Below are 17,793 nucleotides of genomic sequence, written 5' to 3'. Positions count from 1 at the left end.
GTCCCAAAGAGGCTAGTGTACTTACTACTACTCCCCTTTTATTCCCGCTTTCCCTCCAGTCAGTTCAATTGCCAAATATTGATTTTAGAATCAGGAGTTTTCCCGCGCGTTTCTCCTAAAGCGTTTCTCTCATTAGCAGTCTTTCTTCTAGATTGTCGATTCTAGATTTAAAATTTGAGGGGGAACATATTTTGACGAGCTGTGTTTTAACTTATTTAAAATAACTTTAGGAATTTCTTTATTTTATGATAAACAAATATTATTTAGGATTAATCAAGCTTGGTAGGTTTGAAAGAGTAATCAGATATAGAATCTTCGATTAGTTTCGCGGTCCTCCTTTCGGGTAAGGTTTGAAGCGCCACCGTTCGGTTGGTTATGGCGAATGCGGAGTTAGATGGGCGTTGTTCGTTCCTTGTTTGACAGATGGCGTTAAGTGTTCCGTGAAATATTGTTTCGGTTTTGGGTTGATGGTTTCCAAGGCGACCATTTTCCCGCGTTATTCGAATTGTCAAATGGAGGCCGATTCTTCATTTTGTTCATTGTTAAAATATTCTAAGCATGATTTTACTTTTATTAATTTGGTTTATGTTTGATGGATTTTGATGATGTTGTATTTTGACCAATTTTTTTGTTTTTTTTTGGCAGATACCGTGTCGAGGCCCGCTACAGGTGGCATCTTTCGCGGCCGCCAACCTGGACGACGCGGCCGGTTGGAAGGGCCCTCACCCTCACCATCCGCCGGTGCACACGCCGCCGGGTCCCCACGGGGGGGCGCCAGGGCCACCTCCCCAACACCCGGGTCCCCCTCATTCGGGACCGCCGCCGTCGCACCACCACCAGCAACAATTACATCATCATCCGGGCCATCACCCTTCCTCTCAGGGACCGGGACTCCAACACGGTCCACCCCCTCATCACCATCCGGGCTCCCATCAAGGGTCTCCTCATTCCGGACCGCCGCACCCGGGAGGCCCTCCTCATCCGGGTGGGCCCCATTCGGGACCTCCGCATCCCGGAGGGCCCCCTCATCATCAGCAACCGCCGTCCATGCCGGGTCAAATCGGTCATGGTCCCGGCGTCATGCCTCCGCACGGAGGACCCGGTGGAATGCCTCCTGGCCCTCCCGGTCACCACGGTATGCCACCTCCCCCGCATACTATGCCCGATGGAAGACCTCTAGATCACGGGTAAGCCAAAGAAAATTTCTTCCTGAACACCCATCGTCATTTCCGGAAATTGGGCGCAATTAAGTCTAACTTCCGGAAAAGAGTGTGTTATCATTTGACCACTGACCACAAGAACATTGGCTTCATTTATTGATCGTCAATTAAGCTTAACATTCAGGTGGAGTTGATTCGTATGAACTTTGACCTTAAAGCTTGACTTCTTTTACGGCCTGCAGCCCTAATAGTTTCGGGAAACCAAGGGAACGGAAGAATGTTTTAAACACATTTTGACGATGTTGAAACTAGGCTACGCGAGGAAAACTACATGTAACATAGCGAGCTATATTTATACTCAAAAACGCAACTTCCTCGTAGAAATTATAAATAATTTCCCCCTTTTTCCAAACTAAGAACATCTCTAGAAATAAACATTTAGGCTTAGTCCTCGCCTAAAGAACCTTTAGGTACCGTTTCTAATTAGTAAATTAAAATTTACCGGAGATAATGTATACTAAGGTTTTAGGATAGTAACTTTTTTTCTTCCAAAGAAAATCCCTTATAAGCTTTTTTTTTTCTTTCGGTTTCGAAAACCCCGGGAAAAAATATTCTGGTACATGTTAAGCCTCGGTTGTACCCTATACACAGTATCGGAGGCTTTATATCAAGACTACTTTCTATCCTATGAGATATTATAGGCGTAATCGTACGCATCACCTTTCCCTATTTTATCAAGTTAGCTTGAAATTTAGTAAAGTAGTTTCGTAAGCCCCTTTCCGCCCCTGTATCCCTCCCCCCCTAGGGCCTAGCCTAGGCTTCGGCGTCTTCGTAAGACGCCCACCTGTTTACGAAAAAAGAAAAAAAGTTAGGAGAGAGAAGTTCGGGAAAAGGAGCCACGCGGGTTTTTAGCATTCTCCGAGGGCTTCGGTCGATTTCCACCCCTCTTCTCTTTAGGCCTACCACCTCCTTGGTTTTTCTTTCTGATTCTCCCCCTTCCCCCTTCTCTTTTCCTCTATTTTATCCCCCCACCATCCTCCCGCTACCCCTCTCTTTTGGCCCGTTCCATTTTGGACTTCGGCGTCCGGGGGTGGTAGGCTTACGTAAGCCTTGGCCCTGCTTCGCTCTAGATCATAGAAAGGGGAAAGGAAGCTTCCTTTCCCCCTTCAGCCGCGTTTTATTCTACCCTCCCTTATAATACTTCCCCCCCCCCCGTCTTTTAGTTGGCGAAGTTTGCTTCTACAAAAGTATCCGCAAAGGGCCCGATTCTAAAGAAAAATGAGACGAAAATTTTTCAAATGATTTTCAAAAGTTTGTCTAAAATGACGAAAACAGTCCATTTCTTATAGTAAATAATATTTTATATTGTTTAGGGGAAAAATTTCCAAGAAATATTGTCCATCATGTTTGGCGGGAATGTTAGGTTTAAATTAGGCTTAATTAATTATACGCTTTTTGTCATAGTTAATTGCGTGACGTGTGACCCTCGCCACGTGCTTTTGTGGAAAATATTTTGAGCTTTATATTTCCATTGTCAATATTATGAGAGCTTAGGCTTAAATTACGTGACTTAAACCACGTGCTACGCGACGTAACTTAAAACTAATTTTATGTCATGAATATGTCAAGCTTTGACGGGAGGTCACGTAATACCGGCTCATTCTTGGATCTTTATCCGTCACGGTGCCGCTAAAGTAGTTTGGGTGGGGGAACGCGGGTTCAAAGGGTCAATACGTTTGTTGTTAAAAACGTAATTCAAGGGCAACCCAATGCGTTACGTCCAGAGCCGTCCTTATTTATTTGACAGGGCTTTACCGAAAACCCCGATTTTGAAGACCTAGAGAGAGACAAGAATAGAAATTTTCCGTCATGGAATCGATCGGAAGCGAGATTTTTCGTAGTGTAGAGAGTCGCCACTCGCCAGCGTTGTCGAAAGTAGGGCGGGAAGGGATACGAAAAGGAGGGAAAACTCGGCTCGCGCGCTTTTGACGTCATTGAACTATCGTTATCATTATTCCGCGTAACCCCCCCCCTCTCCCTCCACCTCCAAAAAAATGTTTTTTTTTCTTCTCTCTCTATAAATTTATTTCTCAACGCGTATAACTTATAAGGAGGCTCAACGAAAATAGGCCAAGTTATAAACCTACACAGTTTCTTGCCCAAAACTCTTACTCCTCGGCTTTTATCCTGATTTATCCAATCATCGACCCTCCTATACTACGCACGCCATATTTCTTTTTATTTTGAAAAATGGCGGGAAATAAAAGCACGTGGTTTTCGGGTTCCCGCCATAAATTGATGATCGTTTCGTTTAGGGTTAACCCTTAATAATATCTATATTATTATTCATTTATAAAAGAAGACAACTATTGGTTGCAAGTGTCGGGGGGACTCGACCGTAGACTTTTATATTAATGGAAAATTTTTTAACAGGAACGTTGACCTTGAAACAAAAGTTTTTAGGTCTCACGCATTTTTTTATGTGTTTTTAGCTTTCCCCTTCATCCTCCTACCCCTCTTTGCCCCGATGTGAAAATATTCCATCCCAAATTCTCCTTCCCCTAAAGTTTACATCCTCCTATGGTTCTCTCTTTTTCTTCTTCTTACAAGTAAAGCCAAGGAGGGGAGCAGTTAATGACAAAAGAAATATCGAAGAGGTAGAGGGTGGAAGCCTAAAAGAGGGGAGGGTAGTGAATAAATTTGGCCTCCTTTATATTTTAGTACGAAGCTGTTCCAACATTTAAGGCCCTAACCTGCGCAAGTGTTAAAAAATATATATAATAGAATTTTGCATTGAATTACTGTTGTTTGTTTTCAACCTCTTTAGGAAAACAGGAAGTATTTAGTATTTGTTAACACGTAGACGAAGTTCAATTTGTTTAAGAACAGTTGTGAAAATATTTTGTTAAGAATATTTTTAATTATTTTCATATCTATACTCCTGAGCGGCGAGATTTTTTTGGTGTAAACTAAGCCACTCAAAGACTAAGAATTAAACTATGACATTTGATACCATTTTCTCAATGAAAACGTTAAAGGATACGCGGAAAAAAAATTTATAGCCCCATTTTCATTGTCGACTTGAAAATATTATAAATTATTTTGAAGAGAACTTTTGTAAAAGTCACGGCGGGCTCCAAAACATTCATTGTAATATATATATATATATATGAATATACAACTTCTAGTCGTATATAGTGTACTACTCGCGCCGCAAAATCCTCGTGGCTCGTGCCCCGCTTTTCCCTCTCCCCCCATCCCCTTTCTACCAACTTTTCCCGCCCTTACCTACCTCCCTACCCAACATTTTCCTTCTCCCGCCGAAACCGACGACCAAAACTCCCACTCCGTAGGGTTTGTCCAGGCGCTGATGAAGAATAGAGTAGAACAGGGGGAATATTGTACTCTCAGGGCAACCCTTCCTAGTTATCTCTCGTTCCTCGCTTATGTTTAATTCACTTTGCAGAGTGCACTCCCACACACCTAATTCCTCCCTCGTTTCGTAGGGATAAGGCCTAGGGAGAAGTGCGCGGTCCACCCCTGCACCTAAAATGGAATGGTCCGTAGCTTGGAAGACACAAGGTCGTACATGTACAACCATTTGGGGGGAGAGGAACGAGTGAGGGAGGGGGGAAACCTCGTTGCTCTATGGAAGTTGCATCCGTAGCTAAAGCTGCCGCTCGCTCCAGCCTCTCTCTGGCACTTTCCATGGGAAAACTGGTAATATCGGGAGTTCGTATGGGTCTCCTGTAAGACCGGGGAAGTCGCGTGCTTTTTTGGGCCCCCGTTGGTCAAGCCGGACCTATCATCCTAAACTGACCGATCAGTACAAGTCCGGTTCATAGCGTATGAACCCTTGAAAGAGAATAATGTCATTAATTGGCGTTACATATCCAAGGACGTTTTATATATTTACGAGTACATAGTTTTCGAAGCTTGTCCAAAAAAGCGTGGTGGAAATTTTCATTTGAAAAAAACACGAGTTAGGCCTAGCGCCTGATGCGAATAACGGGATTTTTTAGTTTTAAAAAAGAAAAATCATGGAATTGAACGGCGGTCGAAGATTTGACAACAAAATGAATTGGAAAAAAGATATTTGCGCGTTAATCATACCGGAGAAAGTAATTTCTTCGTTAACTTGACCATAAACAAAAACATCGAAGATGGGACCCGTCGGGTAAAAATAATATTAGATCGATATATTTTATTAATTATTGTTCATTAGGAGTTATTAATAATTAACGTATTTAAATATTAAAAAGTCCAGGCTTACTAATGAAAGAACGTTTTAAGTTTTTACTAAGTTTATTTTCGGTTTTTATCTCGTTATCGTTCGATGAAACGTAACGTTACCATGGAATGCCAAGAACTTTGTTAAGCCTAATCGCGTTATGAAATTTTGAAGTTGTTTTTCCCGCGTACCGTTTTTCTCTTCCTGGGTATTTAAAATTTCGTACCCGGAGTCGTAGTAGTGGTTTTTTATCGGTAAAAAGAAATAAACATTTGTTTAAAATAAGAGTCGTTTTTCGAAACGGCTAGAACACCCGAAAAACTGATCTGTTCGTGCCCCTCCTGCGTGAGAGTGGCCCGCCCCCCTCAGGGCCAAATGAAGCCAATGTTCAATCAAACGATGGCCGGTGGTCCTAACAGCGACCCCTTCTATTCGTCACCATTTTCCTCCTATTTCAGGCGTCATACGCCATATTTTGGACAACCAGATTATCGGATATATGAAATGAACAAGAGACTCCAACAAAGAACGGAGGTGAGTTGACCATATTGATAAAACCATTTTTATATTAGAATGTAAGGATTAAAATGACCAGAAAATAGTCACAATTCTGAGCCCTCCCTTGACCTAAAACTCATACCCTCCTCCCTCCTTGACATAAAACTGCGGGGGTGTTTGTTTAAGTGTCATAGACCGAAACAGTCTAACCTATTACAGGGTTACCAAGGGTCAGGGAATTTAAAATTGGCGTAAAATGGGGAAAATATTCAGGGAAACCCCCTTAAAGTCAGGGAGTCAAACAAGGCTTAAACCCATGACAATTTTGTTCCTTAGGAGAGTGACAATCTATGGTGGGACGCTTTTGCTACTGAGTTTTTTGAAGATGACGCCACGTTAACGCTAACATTTTGTTTAGAAGATGGACCTAAAAGATACAGTAAGTTTCATTCCAAATTTCTTTCTTTTTTTCTTAAGCCTAATCTTCTTAAAAGTCAATTGAATTGTAAACCGAAATTGTTTTTCTTTAACTTTTGTAGCCATTGGAAGGACGTTAATACCGAGGTACTTCCGTAGCATCTTCGAAGGTGGCGTTCAAGACCTTTACTTCAATTTAAAACATCCGAAAGAATCCTTCCATAACACCACAATAACGCTGGATTGTGATCAGTGTACGATGGTGACGCATCACGGAAAACCTATTTATAATAAGGTGAATATAAACACTTTTTTTTTTTTTTCGTTTTGTTCCCCATCCTCTAAAACTATTTATTGAACTGAGAAAAGTGGGAGGAGTTTGTGTATAAATTTCCCTCAATATGGTTGGACCGCGTTAGGGAAAGTAGACTTTCTTGCTTCCATGTTTGTCTGATTTTATTTTCTAAGAATGATCTGGCTGGGTGGGACTTATTTATAATTTTTATGGCAATCTTTTGTTGTGGTTGGGGACAAACACAAATTTTTCATTCTTTATCAAAAGAAGTTGTTGAAATTTTGATATTTATAATAAATAAATCTTAGAAGGGGTTTGGAAGAAATCTATGTATTTAGAGTTTAGAAACGTGTTCCTCGCGACCAGAACCGACCTTATTTACAAATCACGTGACATTTATCAATTATTTATGCGCGCGCCAAATTTTGAAATTGAAGACAAGGCTTAACGAATTTTTAATTTTTTTCAAATTTGTGACGCATGTTGTTGGCTTTTATAACCCGTAAATTCGTTGGTGGACAATACCAATAGCGAGGGGCTAATCACTAGTCTTTCTTGTTACACTGGTTATACCGTGGGGCTAATCACTAGTCTTTCTTGTTACACTGGTTATACCGTGGGGCTAATCACTCGTCTTTCTTGTTACTCTGGTTATACCGTGGGGCTAATCACTCGTGTTTCTAGTTACACTGGTTATACCGAGGGGCTAATCACTCGTCTTTCTTGTTACACTGGTTATACCGTGGGGCTAATCACTCGTGTTTCTAGTTACACTGGTTATACCGAGGGGCTAATCACTCGTGTTTCTTGTTACACTGGTTATACCGAGGGGCTAATCACTCGTCTTTCTTGTTACACTTGTCATACCGAGGGGTTAATCACTCGTCTTTCTTGTTACACTGGTTATACCGAGGGGCTAATCAGTCTTCTTTCTTGTTGCACTTGTTATACCGAGGGGCTAATCAATCTTCTTTCTTGTTGCACTTGTTATACCGAGGGGCTAATCGCTCGTGTTTCTTGTTACACTGGTTATACCGTGGGGCTAATCACTCGTGTTTCTTGTTACACTGGTTATGTGTAATCATTTGAGCACCCGGTGTCAAAAGGTTAAGGTTGTTTCCCTCCTTCTTTAGTACAGAACGTATACACTCGAGTGTGGGGCCCCTTGAACAATATCGAAGTAGGGGAAAAGTTTGACCCAAAATTTGCCCCTTTAATGCACATTGTCAAGTGTTAAAAGTGGGCCCACTTAGTTACGCGGATAGAGTTGTCGAAATTTGATGAGTTAAAAGAGGTTGTCTCCATATGAGATCTTTTCGGAATGTTTTTGTCCCACTCACTTTGTTTGGGACATCAGTTTCTCTCTCTCTCTGTTGCCATTTGCCAATGAAAAAGAAAGGGGGGCGGTTGGGGGGGGTTTGCTCGATGTGTATGGCTATATTAGTCTCGCTGCGGGAAGGTAATACCGCGTGTACCAGCTACCTGTATTTATATCACGTTTCAGCCCCTCCCCCCTCACGGTGGGTGGATTACCCAGCTATTTTTTCCCCAAAAGGATTATTTTAACCGTGTCGTGTCGGTAAAATTTCTAGAGATGGGTATGTTTAGTCAATAAGTCACCACCAAACATGACTGGCTTCTATGGTGGTTCTGTCAAAAACTAATGTTGAAAGGGTTCCTTGACATTTTTGCCAGGAAGGGGGGGGGTCTACATTGTTTAAATCCCCCTCTCCCCCCCCCCTGTATTTCAGTCCGCTAGAGTCGAGGGGATAATCACTGTTAGATTTTCTGTTTATGGATTACGCGTAATCATTTTAGCACTGACAAGGGCAGACCAGTAGGGGGTCTACATTGTTTACATCCCCCTCTCTCCCGTATTTCAAGCCGCTAGAGTCGAGGGGCTAATCACTGTTAGATTTTCTGTATACGGATTACGTGTAATCATTTTAGTACTGACCAGGGCAAAGGTTTTAAAGGTTAAGCGTAATCATTTTAGTACGGTCAAAGGTACACCGATCTAATTACACTTCGTGACCTGCCCCTCGGCTAGAGTTTATTATTTTTTTTTAACTAGTTTGATAAATTGGTTATTTATATAATTAAAAATTTTAGATTATTATTGCAAATGGCTTCCATTTATTTAGAAGTCGTCTATTTGGTCAATTTATAGGGAGTGGAAAAAGGGTTGAAAATCTCCCCTACTAAGCGTCAGACCCTCACTTCTAGCCAATCAGGAGCTTCCCCCCCCCCCCACTAGCCTTTTACTCTGTGAAGTTTGCCGCGGCCATTTGGGTGGAAATGGGAGGAGCCATTTTAAGCCACACCTCTCTGGCAGCTCCCTATAGAGTAGAAAATGGTTAGTCGCATGTTCTCGCGTGTTATATGGGTTCCTGAAAGAATTATGAAGTATCTCGCGGTTACCCTTAATTTAGGCTTAACATTCGGTTTGGTAGTTGTAAAAGTTGTACGCCAATTTCATTACGTTTCCTGGTTTAAGCACCTGTTTCATTTTTTTATTATTTATGTCTAATCTAATCCATTTCTCTCGCTTGTATTATATTTTACTTGCTGTTTTTATTGCTTTTTGCATTATTTAAATATTATTATCTTTACTTAAATTTCTCCAGTCGCATTTAGTTACCTAACTTTGCATTTTGTACACAATAATTAACTGTTTTAACTATAAAGTCTGAAATAATTTCGAAGAAATACGCGCTACTAAAGAGTTCAGTAAAAAAGAATTGGGGGGGAAAACTTCGGGAACTGGTTTTAGGTTTCAAACCTCGGAACCACGCGTCATAGTCGACTTTCTCTAAAGTGATTGTTGAAAATGGCTTTTAAAATTAGGACATTATTAATTGGCCTCTCTTACTACGTTTAGTAAGATTTAAGATAAATATTTTTTAAGGAATGAAAATTATTATCACCCAAAGTTGTCCAGGAGCTATAGTTATTCAAATTCAGAATTATACCTTTATTTATTTCAATCATAAGTTTATAAGATATGTTCCATCCATAAGTATGACACTACCTATACTTCGTAATGCTATCAAGAGACTTACAAGAGCTAGTTCGAGAACCATAAGCGAGAATTGAAGTCCTACACTCGGTTAAATTTCAGGACTTCCATCTAGTCCTATTTAGTCTGTATTTACTGAGCCTTTGAAATGCAGCGCTTCATGCACCAGGCGTCGCTTTACCTCGAATCTATGACCTACGACACTCACTACATGACAAGCTCCAGTTTGTTACCAGTGACAAACTTATAACGGAACATATCTTATTAACTTATGTTTTAATGTATAATTCAAAGTAATACATGAATTCAAAACGTTTTCGAATGAATTCGTTACTTTCAAATGAGTTATCGTTGACCTTGTTAGTTTCCATGAATTTCTCCAATTTCCCCCTGAATTATTATTATTGAAATACTCTAAATTGTCGAATTAGAATCCCCTTGCAATTCAGTTCAATTCAATTCAAATAAAACAATCCGTTTAGGAAGTTTTGGTAAAAATAAAAAAGTCTATAACGGTATTAGAAACTTTTCCCAAAAGTTGAAAAGCGTGCTCCATCCACCCCCTAAGGCCTAGCAAGCAAACACAACATTTATCCAATGGCTGACTCAACAGGTGCTCGGCCTCCCCCTCCCCTTTCCTCCCTCCCCCGAACACAACCCCAACCCCTTAGGAAGTTAAAATTCTGCCCCATCAATCTCCTATTTTTGGGGATGCTAGGCCCCCCTCCCCCTTCTCCGCTTCATCTTTAAAACCCTCTGCCGATACGCAATCTCCCAAATCTCTCCCGATATCTTTATATATAGAGTTTAAACTTGTGTTATATTGCCTGCATGGTTAAATATATTTTAAACATTTAATGCGTAGATTATTTTACTAATGTTATTTATTTTGGAATTAGGAGTTAGGAAATTATCTTTAATTTTTTGGCCAGCGTAATATGGTCAGCGTTGACCAGGTGGCACTATCTCAAATACTGTAGTTTTAGTGTCTGTGTGGGTATTTCCTTCATTGTCCATAGTGTAAGATGAATTAAACAGAAAGGCATGTTGTTGGACCAATAACAATAACAATTGGGGAAAGGAAAACCCATGGGTTTAAAGTTTAACTTTAGTGTTGTAGCGTAGCACCTTCGTGGGCCATGCATGCAATGCATGCTTTACGTACAACATGGTAGTAGCGCAGAAACCTCTCATTTATCCACCTTGTAAAGCTGAATAAAGATAGAAGCCAGTTTAGGCTTTATCCAGGAGTAACTTTAGGCCTATTTTCGTTGTATTCGCGGTTGCAGGTTGGACGTACGTTACTTGGTGAGCTAGCTCTCCTAAGCTTAGCCTTTACCGGCACCTAAATTGATTGGGTTTCCATGGTGAAGCTGGGCTATTGATTGGCGTTGCTATGGTAACCGTTGCCCAGAAAAGATAGCTAGCTGGGGAAACCGGGGTTGTAGGCTGCAGTTTTGGTTAGATCCTCGCTACTCCAGAGCTCGGGCTCTGCCTCCTGCCGTTGCTGCTGCTATGCTATTTGGATGTTAGAGGAGCGAGCGAGAGAGAGAGTACACCATGTACTAGGCCTAGTCTTAGAGAAGGGGGTTTTCAGTTCAGCCTAAAAGGAGAGAGAGAGAAGTTGCGAAAGCGGCTTGCTTGCTGCTTTGGTCTATTGGCACTGTTAGAGACTGCTATAGTTCCAGTAAGGCAACGTTGGTAAAGGGGGCAAAAGGGTAGAGGGGGGGGGGTGATAGGTCACCTAGCTTCCTAACTATTCCATTGATTCAACTGGGGAGGCAAAAGCGGGTCGACTTGGTTGGGCCTTTAGCTTACCAAGACTGAACCCAAATTTCCTCCTTGCCTTGCCTTGCCTTGCCTTGCCTTTGCCCGAATTTACTCTCTCTGCTCTCTCTAAGACTGAAGTCGAAACTTAACCTGGTATTACCAACCCTACCTTACCTTTCTACCTATCACGAGTTTCTTAAGATTGTACAATGAATCTTTGAACTCCTTAGTAATGACGCGTTATCGAACACGTCACGTGTAGCGTCGTCGTTCCAAAACCTTTGATGCACATACATACATTCACCTAGTTCAATGAAAACTTTTATGGGGTTATCAGGGGTGAATTTCAAACACGTGATCGAAGGTTTTTGTTGACACGTGACTTCGGGGGAGGGGAGCGGATGGATTTGTAGTTAAATTTTTAACACGGTGTCCTGTATTTCGAAAAGGACAAATCAAACTAAGTTTGACCAGAGATTATTTTATTATTTATTAAACATTTATTGGAATTCGCCTTGGTATAACTCGTCTCCTAAACCAAGAAGTGATATCTAGTTTATAAGGGAGAAAGTATAAGACGCCTAAGTATTCGCGCGCCATAGTCCCAGTCCCCCTTTCAAAATACAAGGGGGGACGTAAAAGGAGACCGGGCTATTTCGCTACACTCTCCTCAGTCGGAAAATATGACTGTAATTTTCGTCATTCGCGTCGCGCTGACGTGAGTTTTCAAGAACCAATGAGACCATTGCTGGTTGTAATTTAGAGGAGACGGGGATTAACTCCGGACCTACTATACGTTTGGACTGAAGATAAAGCTGGAAGGAAATGTGGGGTGAATTTATACCTTCTCCCTAGTAAACTAGATATCACTTCTTGCCTAAACCTTACCTAGGAAGGTCTACTACGGTTTTCTTAGCGACTCTTGGTACTAATTTTTTCTCTCTCTGTATTTTGGCTCCAATAAACTTGACGCCTGTTTATACGGTGATGGTGGCTAGAACCCAATTTTTCGCCTATCTTCGTCTCAGACGCGAGAATGCAAATTTCTTCTTCTTTTTTTTTTAGGACTTTTTTTTCTCTCTACGCCATACTAACTTCTCTTGTATCTTGTGAAGATTCGGGTGTCTAGGCCTAATGTTGGGGCTAAAAAATGTATATATATACTGAGGAATGTCACTGTGTGACTGTATTGGCGGGAAGGGGTTACTAAACTTGATGAACTTCTTGTTTAACACGGAATTTGCGTATGATCATGATCCCCCTTTTATTGTTGTGTGACTGTCGCGAAATGGTTATCCATGGTTTTTACGGTGTTGAGAAGTGGGTAGTTTAATTCGAATGGAATGAGTTTGTGTGGACCTCATATTGAAACGTATAGGATTAGTGAATCGGTATGTTTAATGCGAGGGGGTAGATGCTTTGGATCTCTGTGTACACCTGAGTTCAAAAGAGTTCAGCTTTGACAGTGCATTGAGTTCAAAGCCTTCGGAACTCACAGATCAGCTTTGATAGTACATTGATGTCAAGACATATTGTACACCTGAGTTCTCAAGTGTCAACCCCCCTCGGTTTAATGCCCTCGGTTTAAACCTGTGGACACGGTGACGGTATTCCCCATAAGGAAGGTTTCTAAAATTTTGGCCACCATTTTCCAATATGGCAGCTAATTGTAAGAAACTTTGTTAGTACAGATCTTTTCTATGTAAAAAAGGGGGTAACAACCCTCTGTATCGCGACATACAGGGGGGGGGGGTCGATGGTACATTGCCATCCGTGTCTCTGCGCCCTCTCAGGTACTAAAAGACTACAACGCACGCGCCAAAAAGCCTGATGGAAGGCAAAAGTTTTACCCCCGTATATTTCCCTATTAGTTAAATCGAAATGGTCTATAGTAGTTCTTAAAGTGATAGTAGTATGTTCAATGTCTTTGGGGTCATCATGCTTAAGATACGAATCTTTTCATTTTTTCCCAGGGTCTTGGTCAATACCCCATAGATCCGACTAAAGAACAATTTGCCAAAGACAACGCTGTTGTGGTAAATATCATTTATTTATTTATTTATTATATTAAATATTGCTTCGAGTTTCCCATGTTTCTTCTTGATATGTTAATTTTAACTTGACGATGAACATTGTTTTGTGATTTTTTTCATGGCGCAGGTATGTACGGAAGGTCGTTTGATATTAGAGTTTACTTTTGACGACTTGATGAGGATAAAATCTTGGCATTTTGCCACGAGACAACATAGAGAACTTCTCCCTAGGGGCCTCATTTCCATACACGTGAGTTACAATAAATATCGCCATAAGCCAATAAGATATGTTCCCCATAAGTTTGGCACGGGTTACAAACTGGAGCTTGTGCATGAAGTGAGTGAGGTATGTCATAGATTCTCTTGAGGCGTTGCATGTCAAAGGCTTAGTACAGATTAAATATGAAGATTTAGTTGCAAAATTAATTAACTGAGTGTAGGCCTAGTCAATTCTCGCTTGTCGTTCTCGAACTAGCTCGAGCTGTCTCTAGCGTTACGAAGTATAGGTAGTGTCATACTTATGGAAGGAACATATCACTTATAAACTTATGATACTAGCAATGTAGGCCTACTTATTGTCTATTGTCTTATTTACTTGAAAGTGGGGGTATATATTTCCATATACCTTTACTCGCTTGCTGACTGTGTTAAACACATTTATTCTTTATTGTTTTAACTTGGAAACGTTAGAGAGAAATTTTTATATATATGTGTATATTTTTTTTTTTTTATTTTTCGTTGCACAGACTCAACAGCAGGATCCGGCCATGCTGGAACAAATGACGAAAAACATAACTAGACAGGGTTTAACGAATTCCACATTAAATTACCTCAGGGTAAGAATTTTATTATAGTTTATCTTGTTTTAAAAGAGATAGTAGCGTATAAGAACAAATTTTTTTTATGTATATTGCAGTTTAAATTGTTTCATAATACTTTTAGATTTTGAAATAACAAAACTAATCGAAATTATATGTGCTACTATCCCTTTAAATTATACGTGATATTATCCCTTTAAATTATACATGCTACCATCCCACTAAATTATACGTGCTACAGTCCCTTTAAAATTATACGTGACATTATCCCTTTAAAATTGTACGTGATTTTATCCCTTTAAAATTATACGTGATATTATCCCTTTAAAATTATACGTGATATTATCCCACTAAATTATACGTGACATTATCCCTTTAAAATTGTACGTGATTTTATCCCTTTAAAATTGTACGTGATTTTATCCCTTTAAAATTGTACGTGATTTTATCCCTTTAAAATTATACGTGATATTATCCCACTAAATTATACGTGCTACAGTCCCTTTAAAATTATACCTGATATTATCCCTTTAAAATTATACCTGATATTATCCCTTGAAATTATACCTGATATTATCCCTTGAAATTATACGTGATATTATCCCTTGAAATTATACGTGCTACCATCCCTTGAAATTATACGTGCTACCATCCCTTGAAATTATACGTGCTACCATCCCTATAAATTATACGTGCTTCAATCCCTTTAAATTATACGTGTTTCAATCCCTTTAAATTATACGTGCTTCAATCCCTTTAAATTATACGTGCTACCATCCCTTGAAATTATACGTGCTACCATCCCTATAAATTATACGTGCTTCAATCCCTTTAAATTATACGTGCTTCAATCCCTTTAAATTATACGTGCTTCAATCCCTTTAAATTATACGTGCTTCAATCCCTTTAAATTATACGTGCTTCAATCCCTTTAAATTATACGTGCTTCAATCCCTTTAAATTATACGTGCTTCAATCCCTTTAAATTATACGTGCTTCAATCCCTTTAAATTATATTTGCTATCGTCCCTTTAAATTATACGTGCTTCAATCCCTTTAAATTATATTTGCTATTGTCCCTTTCAATTATACGTGCTATTATCCCTTTAAATTACCAATTAAATCCAATATATTCAATTCTCTCTTAAGATGGGTGTTTATTTTTTGTCTTTTTCTAAATATTTTGCAGTTATGCGTCATTCTAGAACCCATGCAAGAACTTATGTCCCGACATAAAGCTTACGCTCTTAGTCCGAGAGACTGTCTCAAAACTACCCTCTTCCAGAAGTGGCAACGAATGGTAGCACCACCAGGTAAATTAAAAACCTTTTCTTATAACTCGTCTTGATATGCGTCATTATTATTTTACAATCAATATTTAATTATTATTATTATTTTTTAAACCCAATTTATTGTTTTTTTATAATTTTTCATATTTTTTTCGTTTTGCCATATTTTTAATTTAATTATTTATTATAATTTATAACGTTTTATTTTTGGGGAAAATTCAGCAAACGAGGCTTTAAAAAAATGATATAATATATATTGTTAGAAAGCCCTTAGAAAATTGGGTTATATAGTTTAAATTAAAACGTTATTACTTAAATTAGTTCAGGGGTTAAAGGTTAAATGAATTAAATTCGGGAGAAAATAAATCGGGTCATTTTTGGATGTAATATGTAATTGATAGTTCCGATTTTGCTATGTGTGCCTATAGGTGCTGCCCATCGTGGGCCCAGCTCAAATGACCTTAAACCAACTCAGGAAGTAGGTATGTTGAACGCAGGCTTTTCACAACCATCCATAATAACCCTAATATATTTATTTGAACGGAGATTGTTAAATATTATCGAAAAAATATATATATTTCCTGCCTGCCTTCAAAAAAAAGCTCTGCATTTATATATAAATAACAGATAATAATTAATTAATTAATTAATACACTAATATTTCATTAACCGCCTTAAAAAATTAAATTAAATGATCTATTTAACGTTTCTCTGCTAGTTTGCCAGGTGATTTGGGAATTAAAAAAAAAGAAAAGAAAAAGTTTATTATTCCTTATTATTTTTAATTCTGCTTTTAATATCCTTTTCTTCTCGCTTGTTTTTCTTTTATTGGCTTCAGTTTGGTTCTGTTCTGTTTGTTTTATAGTTTTCTGGCTCCTTTGTACGTTTTTTATCTTAATTTTTTACGATGAAACATATATAGCAATTAGTCTAGAACTAATTGTAATTTGAATTGTACGAGTTGGAAATGTATTTTAAAATGAAATCATACAATTTGATTTAATTTGTAAGTGGTCTTCTAAAATTGTGGATACATTTCTGACTCGTTCAAGGTGTCGATGCCTTTTGACACGTAACTCTGCTTACGTTTTTAATTGAATGTTCGTTTTATTATAATGAATTAGAAACTCAAAGACCTCCTAGTAAACGGAGAAAAAGAAAATCTTCGACAACCAATAATACTGGGAATGCTACGGGTGGTGCAACCGGTGGAGGGAAGAAGAAGAACATGTCACCTGGACCTCCCAATTTCTCCTTGGCTTCTCAGGTAGGACAATGATTCTTTCTAGTATGTTTGGAGTTGTAAAAACAATCCCTTTCCTTGGGCGGATATTAAGTAGTTTAATGTCGGAAAAGTTTGTCGTATGTCTTGGACCATCTTGTTTTGTTCTTAGACGGGTTGTTAGGTTGGGTTTAGTCAGTTGACCCGCGCGGTGATCGGTCAAATTTTATTTTAATCTTTTATTTTTCTTATACAATTGCATTAAATCGTAATATATAAGATTTAAGTTTCTAAATTAATAAATAAATATAGGTTATTTTATTTTTGCTTTTTTATTCTAAACCCAAAGGGGTCCAAAAGTTATAATTTGACCCTGATATGGCTGGGTGGATGGCATTTGAATTGTACAGTTGATGGAAATGACTTCTTATAGTTCAATTCTGCCATTATTATTATGATTATTATTTTTTTATCATATATTATGATTATTTTGTGGGAATATTATAAATTTCAATGCCACTCAGTGTCTTACGTTTTGAATTTTTTGGGTACAATTATAAGTTATCGTATGGCGTACCATTTTTTTATGTTTTGCCAACGTTTATAGGTGTTCAGGTAGGTATGTCGCATTGTGGTTTTACCGTTTGTGGAACTATTTGATGGGGAAATTTTTGGGAGGGAAAACTAGAAAATGTAGATGGCGTTAAATAATAAAAAAATAAAGAAAAGTCTAGATTCTCGATTGTTAGCTTTCAAAAAAACGTTATTTTTTGTTCTTAGCTGCCGAATCAGACGTAGTGTTGTTGGGGGCTAACAAAAAAAGACGGGGCAAGTATCTCTTGATATTATTCCTTTTTCATTTGCCTGCCTTTTATTCGTAAAATTTACGCAAAAGAACAAAAATATCAGGAATATCTCTTCTTGGCTACCCCCTTAAAAATGATTTTTGAAAGCTAATAATTAGAATTAAATTCCTTCGTAAACTGAATAAAGACCGCAAAAAAGTGTTTTAAATTGTGTACGATGTTGGGGATGTAATGA

The 17,793-nt window shown here is 38.9% G+C and overlaps 1 protein-coding gene across 3 annotated transcripts in view; it reads left to right on the top strand.

Moving 5' to 3' along the window:
* Positions 1-17,793, top strand: part of LOC149717727 (LIM domain-binding protein 2-like) — a 41,976-nt gene that overhangs the window by 22,321 nt on the left and 1,862 nt on the right. For 2 of the 3 annotated variants that reach the window (XM_089840614.1, XM_089840612.1), the window contains exons 2-11: positions 646-1,187; positions 5,850-5,925; positions 6,226-6,328; positions 6,429-6,601; positions 13,364-13,426; positions 13,551-13,673; positions 14,170-14,259; positions 15,431-15,554; positions 15,959-16,012; positions 16,655-16,797. In XM_089840614.1, the coding sequence (XP_089696740.1) occupies positions 1,048-1,187; positions 5,850-5,925; positions 6,226-6,328; positions 6,429-6,601; positions 13,364-13,426; positions 13,551-13,673; positions 14,170-14,259; positions 15,431-15,554; positions 15,959-16,012; positions 16,655-16,797 (1,089 nt within the window). In that variant the 5' untranslated portion in view covers positions 646-1,047. Of the gene's footprint in view, positions 1-645; positions 1,188-5,849; positions 5,926-6,225; positions 6,329-6,428; positions 6,602-13,363; positions 13,427-13,550; positions 13,674-14,169; positions 14,260-15,430; positions 15,555-15,958; positions 16,013-16,654; positions 16,798-17,532; positions 17,581-17,793 lie in introns of all 3 variants that reach the window. The other variant, XM_089840613.1, reaches the window with a different exon arrangement.

Source organism: Phalangium opilio, unplaced genomic scaffold (genome assembly GCF_054372755.1).
Source record: "Phalangium opilio isolate 3A_F unplaced genomic scaffold, DU_Popi_V2 ptg000003l_1, whole genome shotgun sequence".
NCBI classification, from domain to species: Eukaryota; Metazoa; Arthropoda; class Arachnida; order Opiliones; family Phalangiidae; genus Phalangium; species Phalangium opilio.
This window is presented reverse-complemented; position numbering and strand designations above follow the sequence as displayed.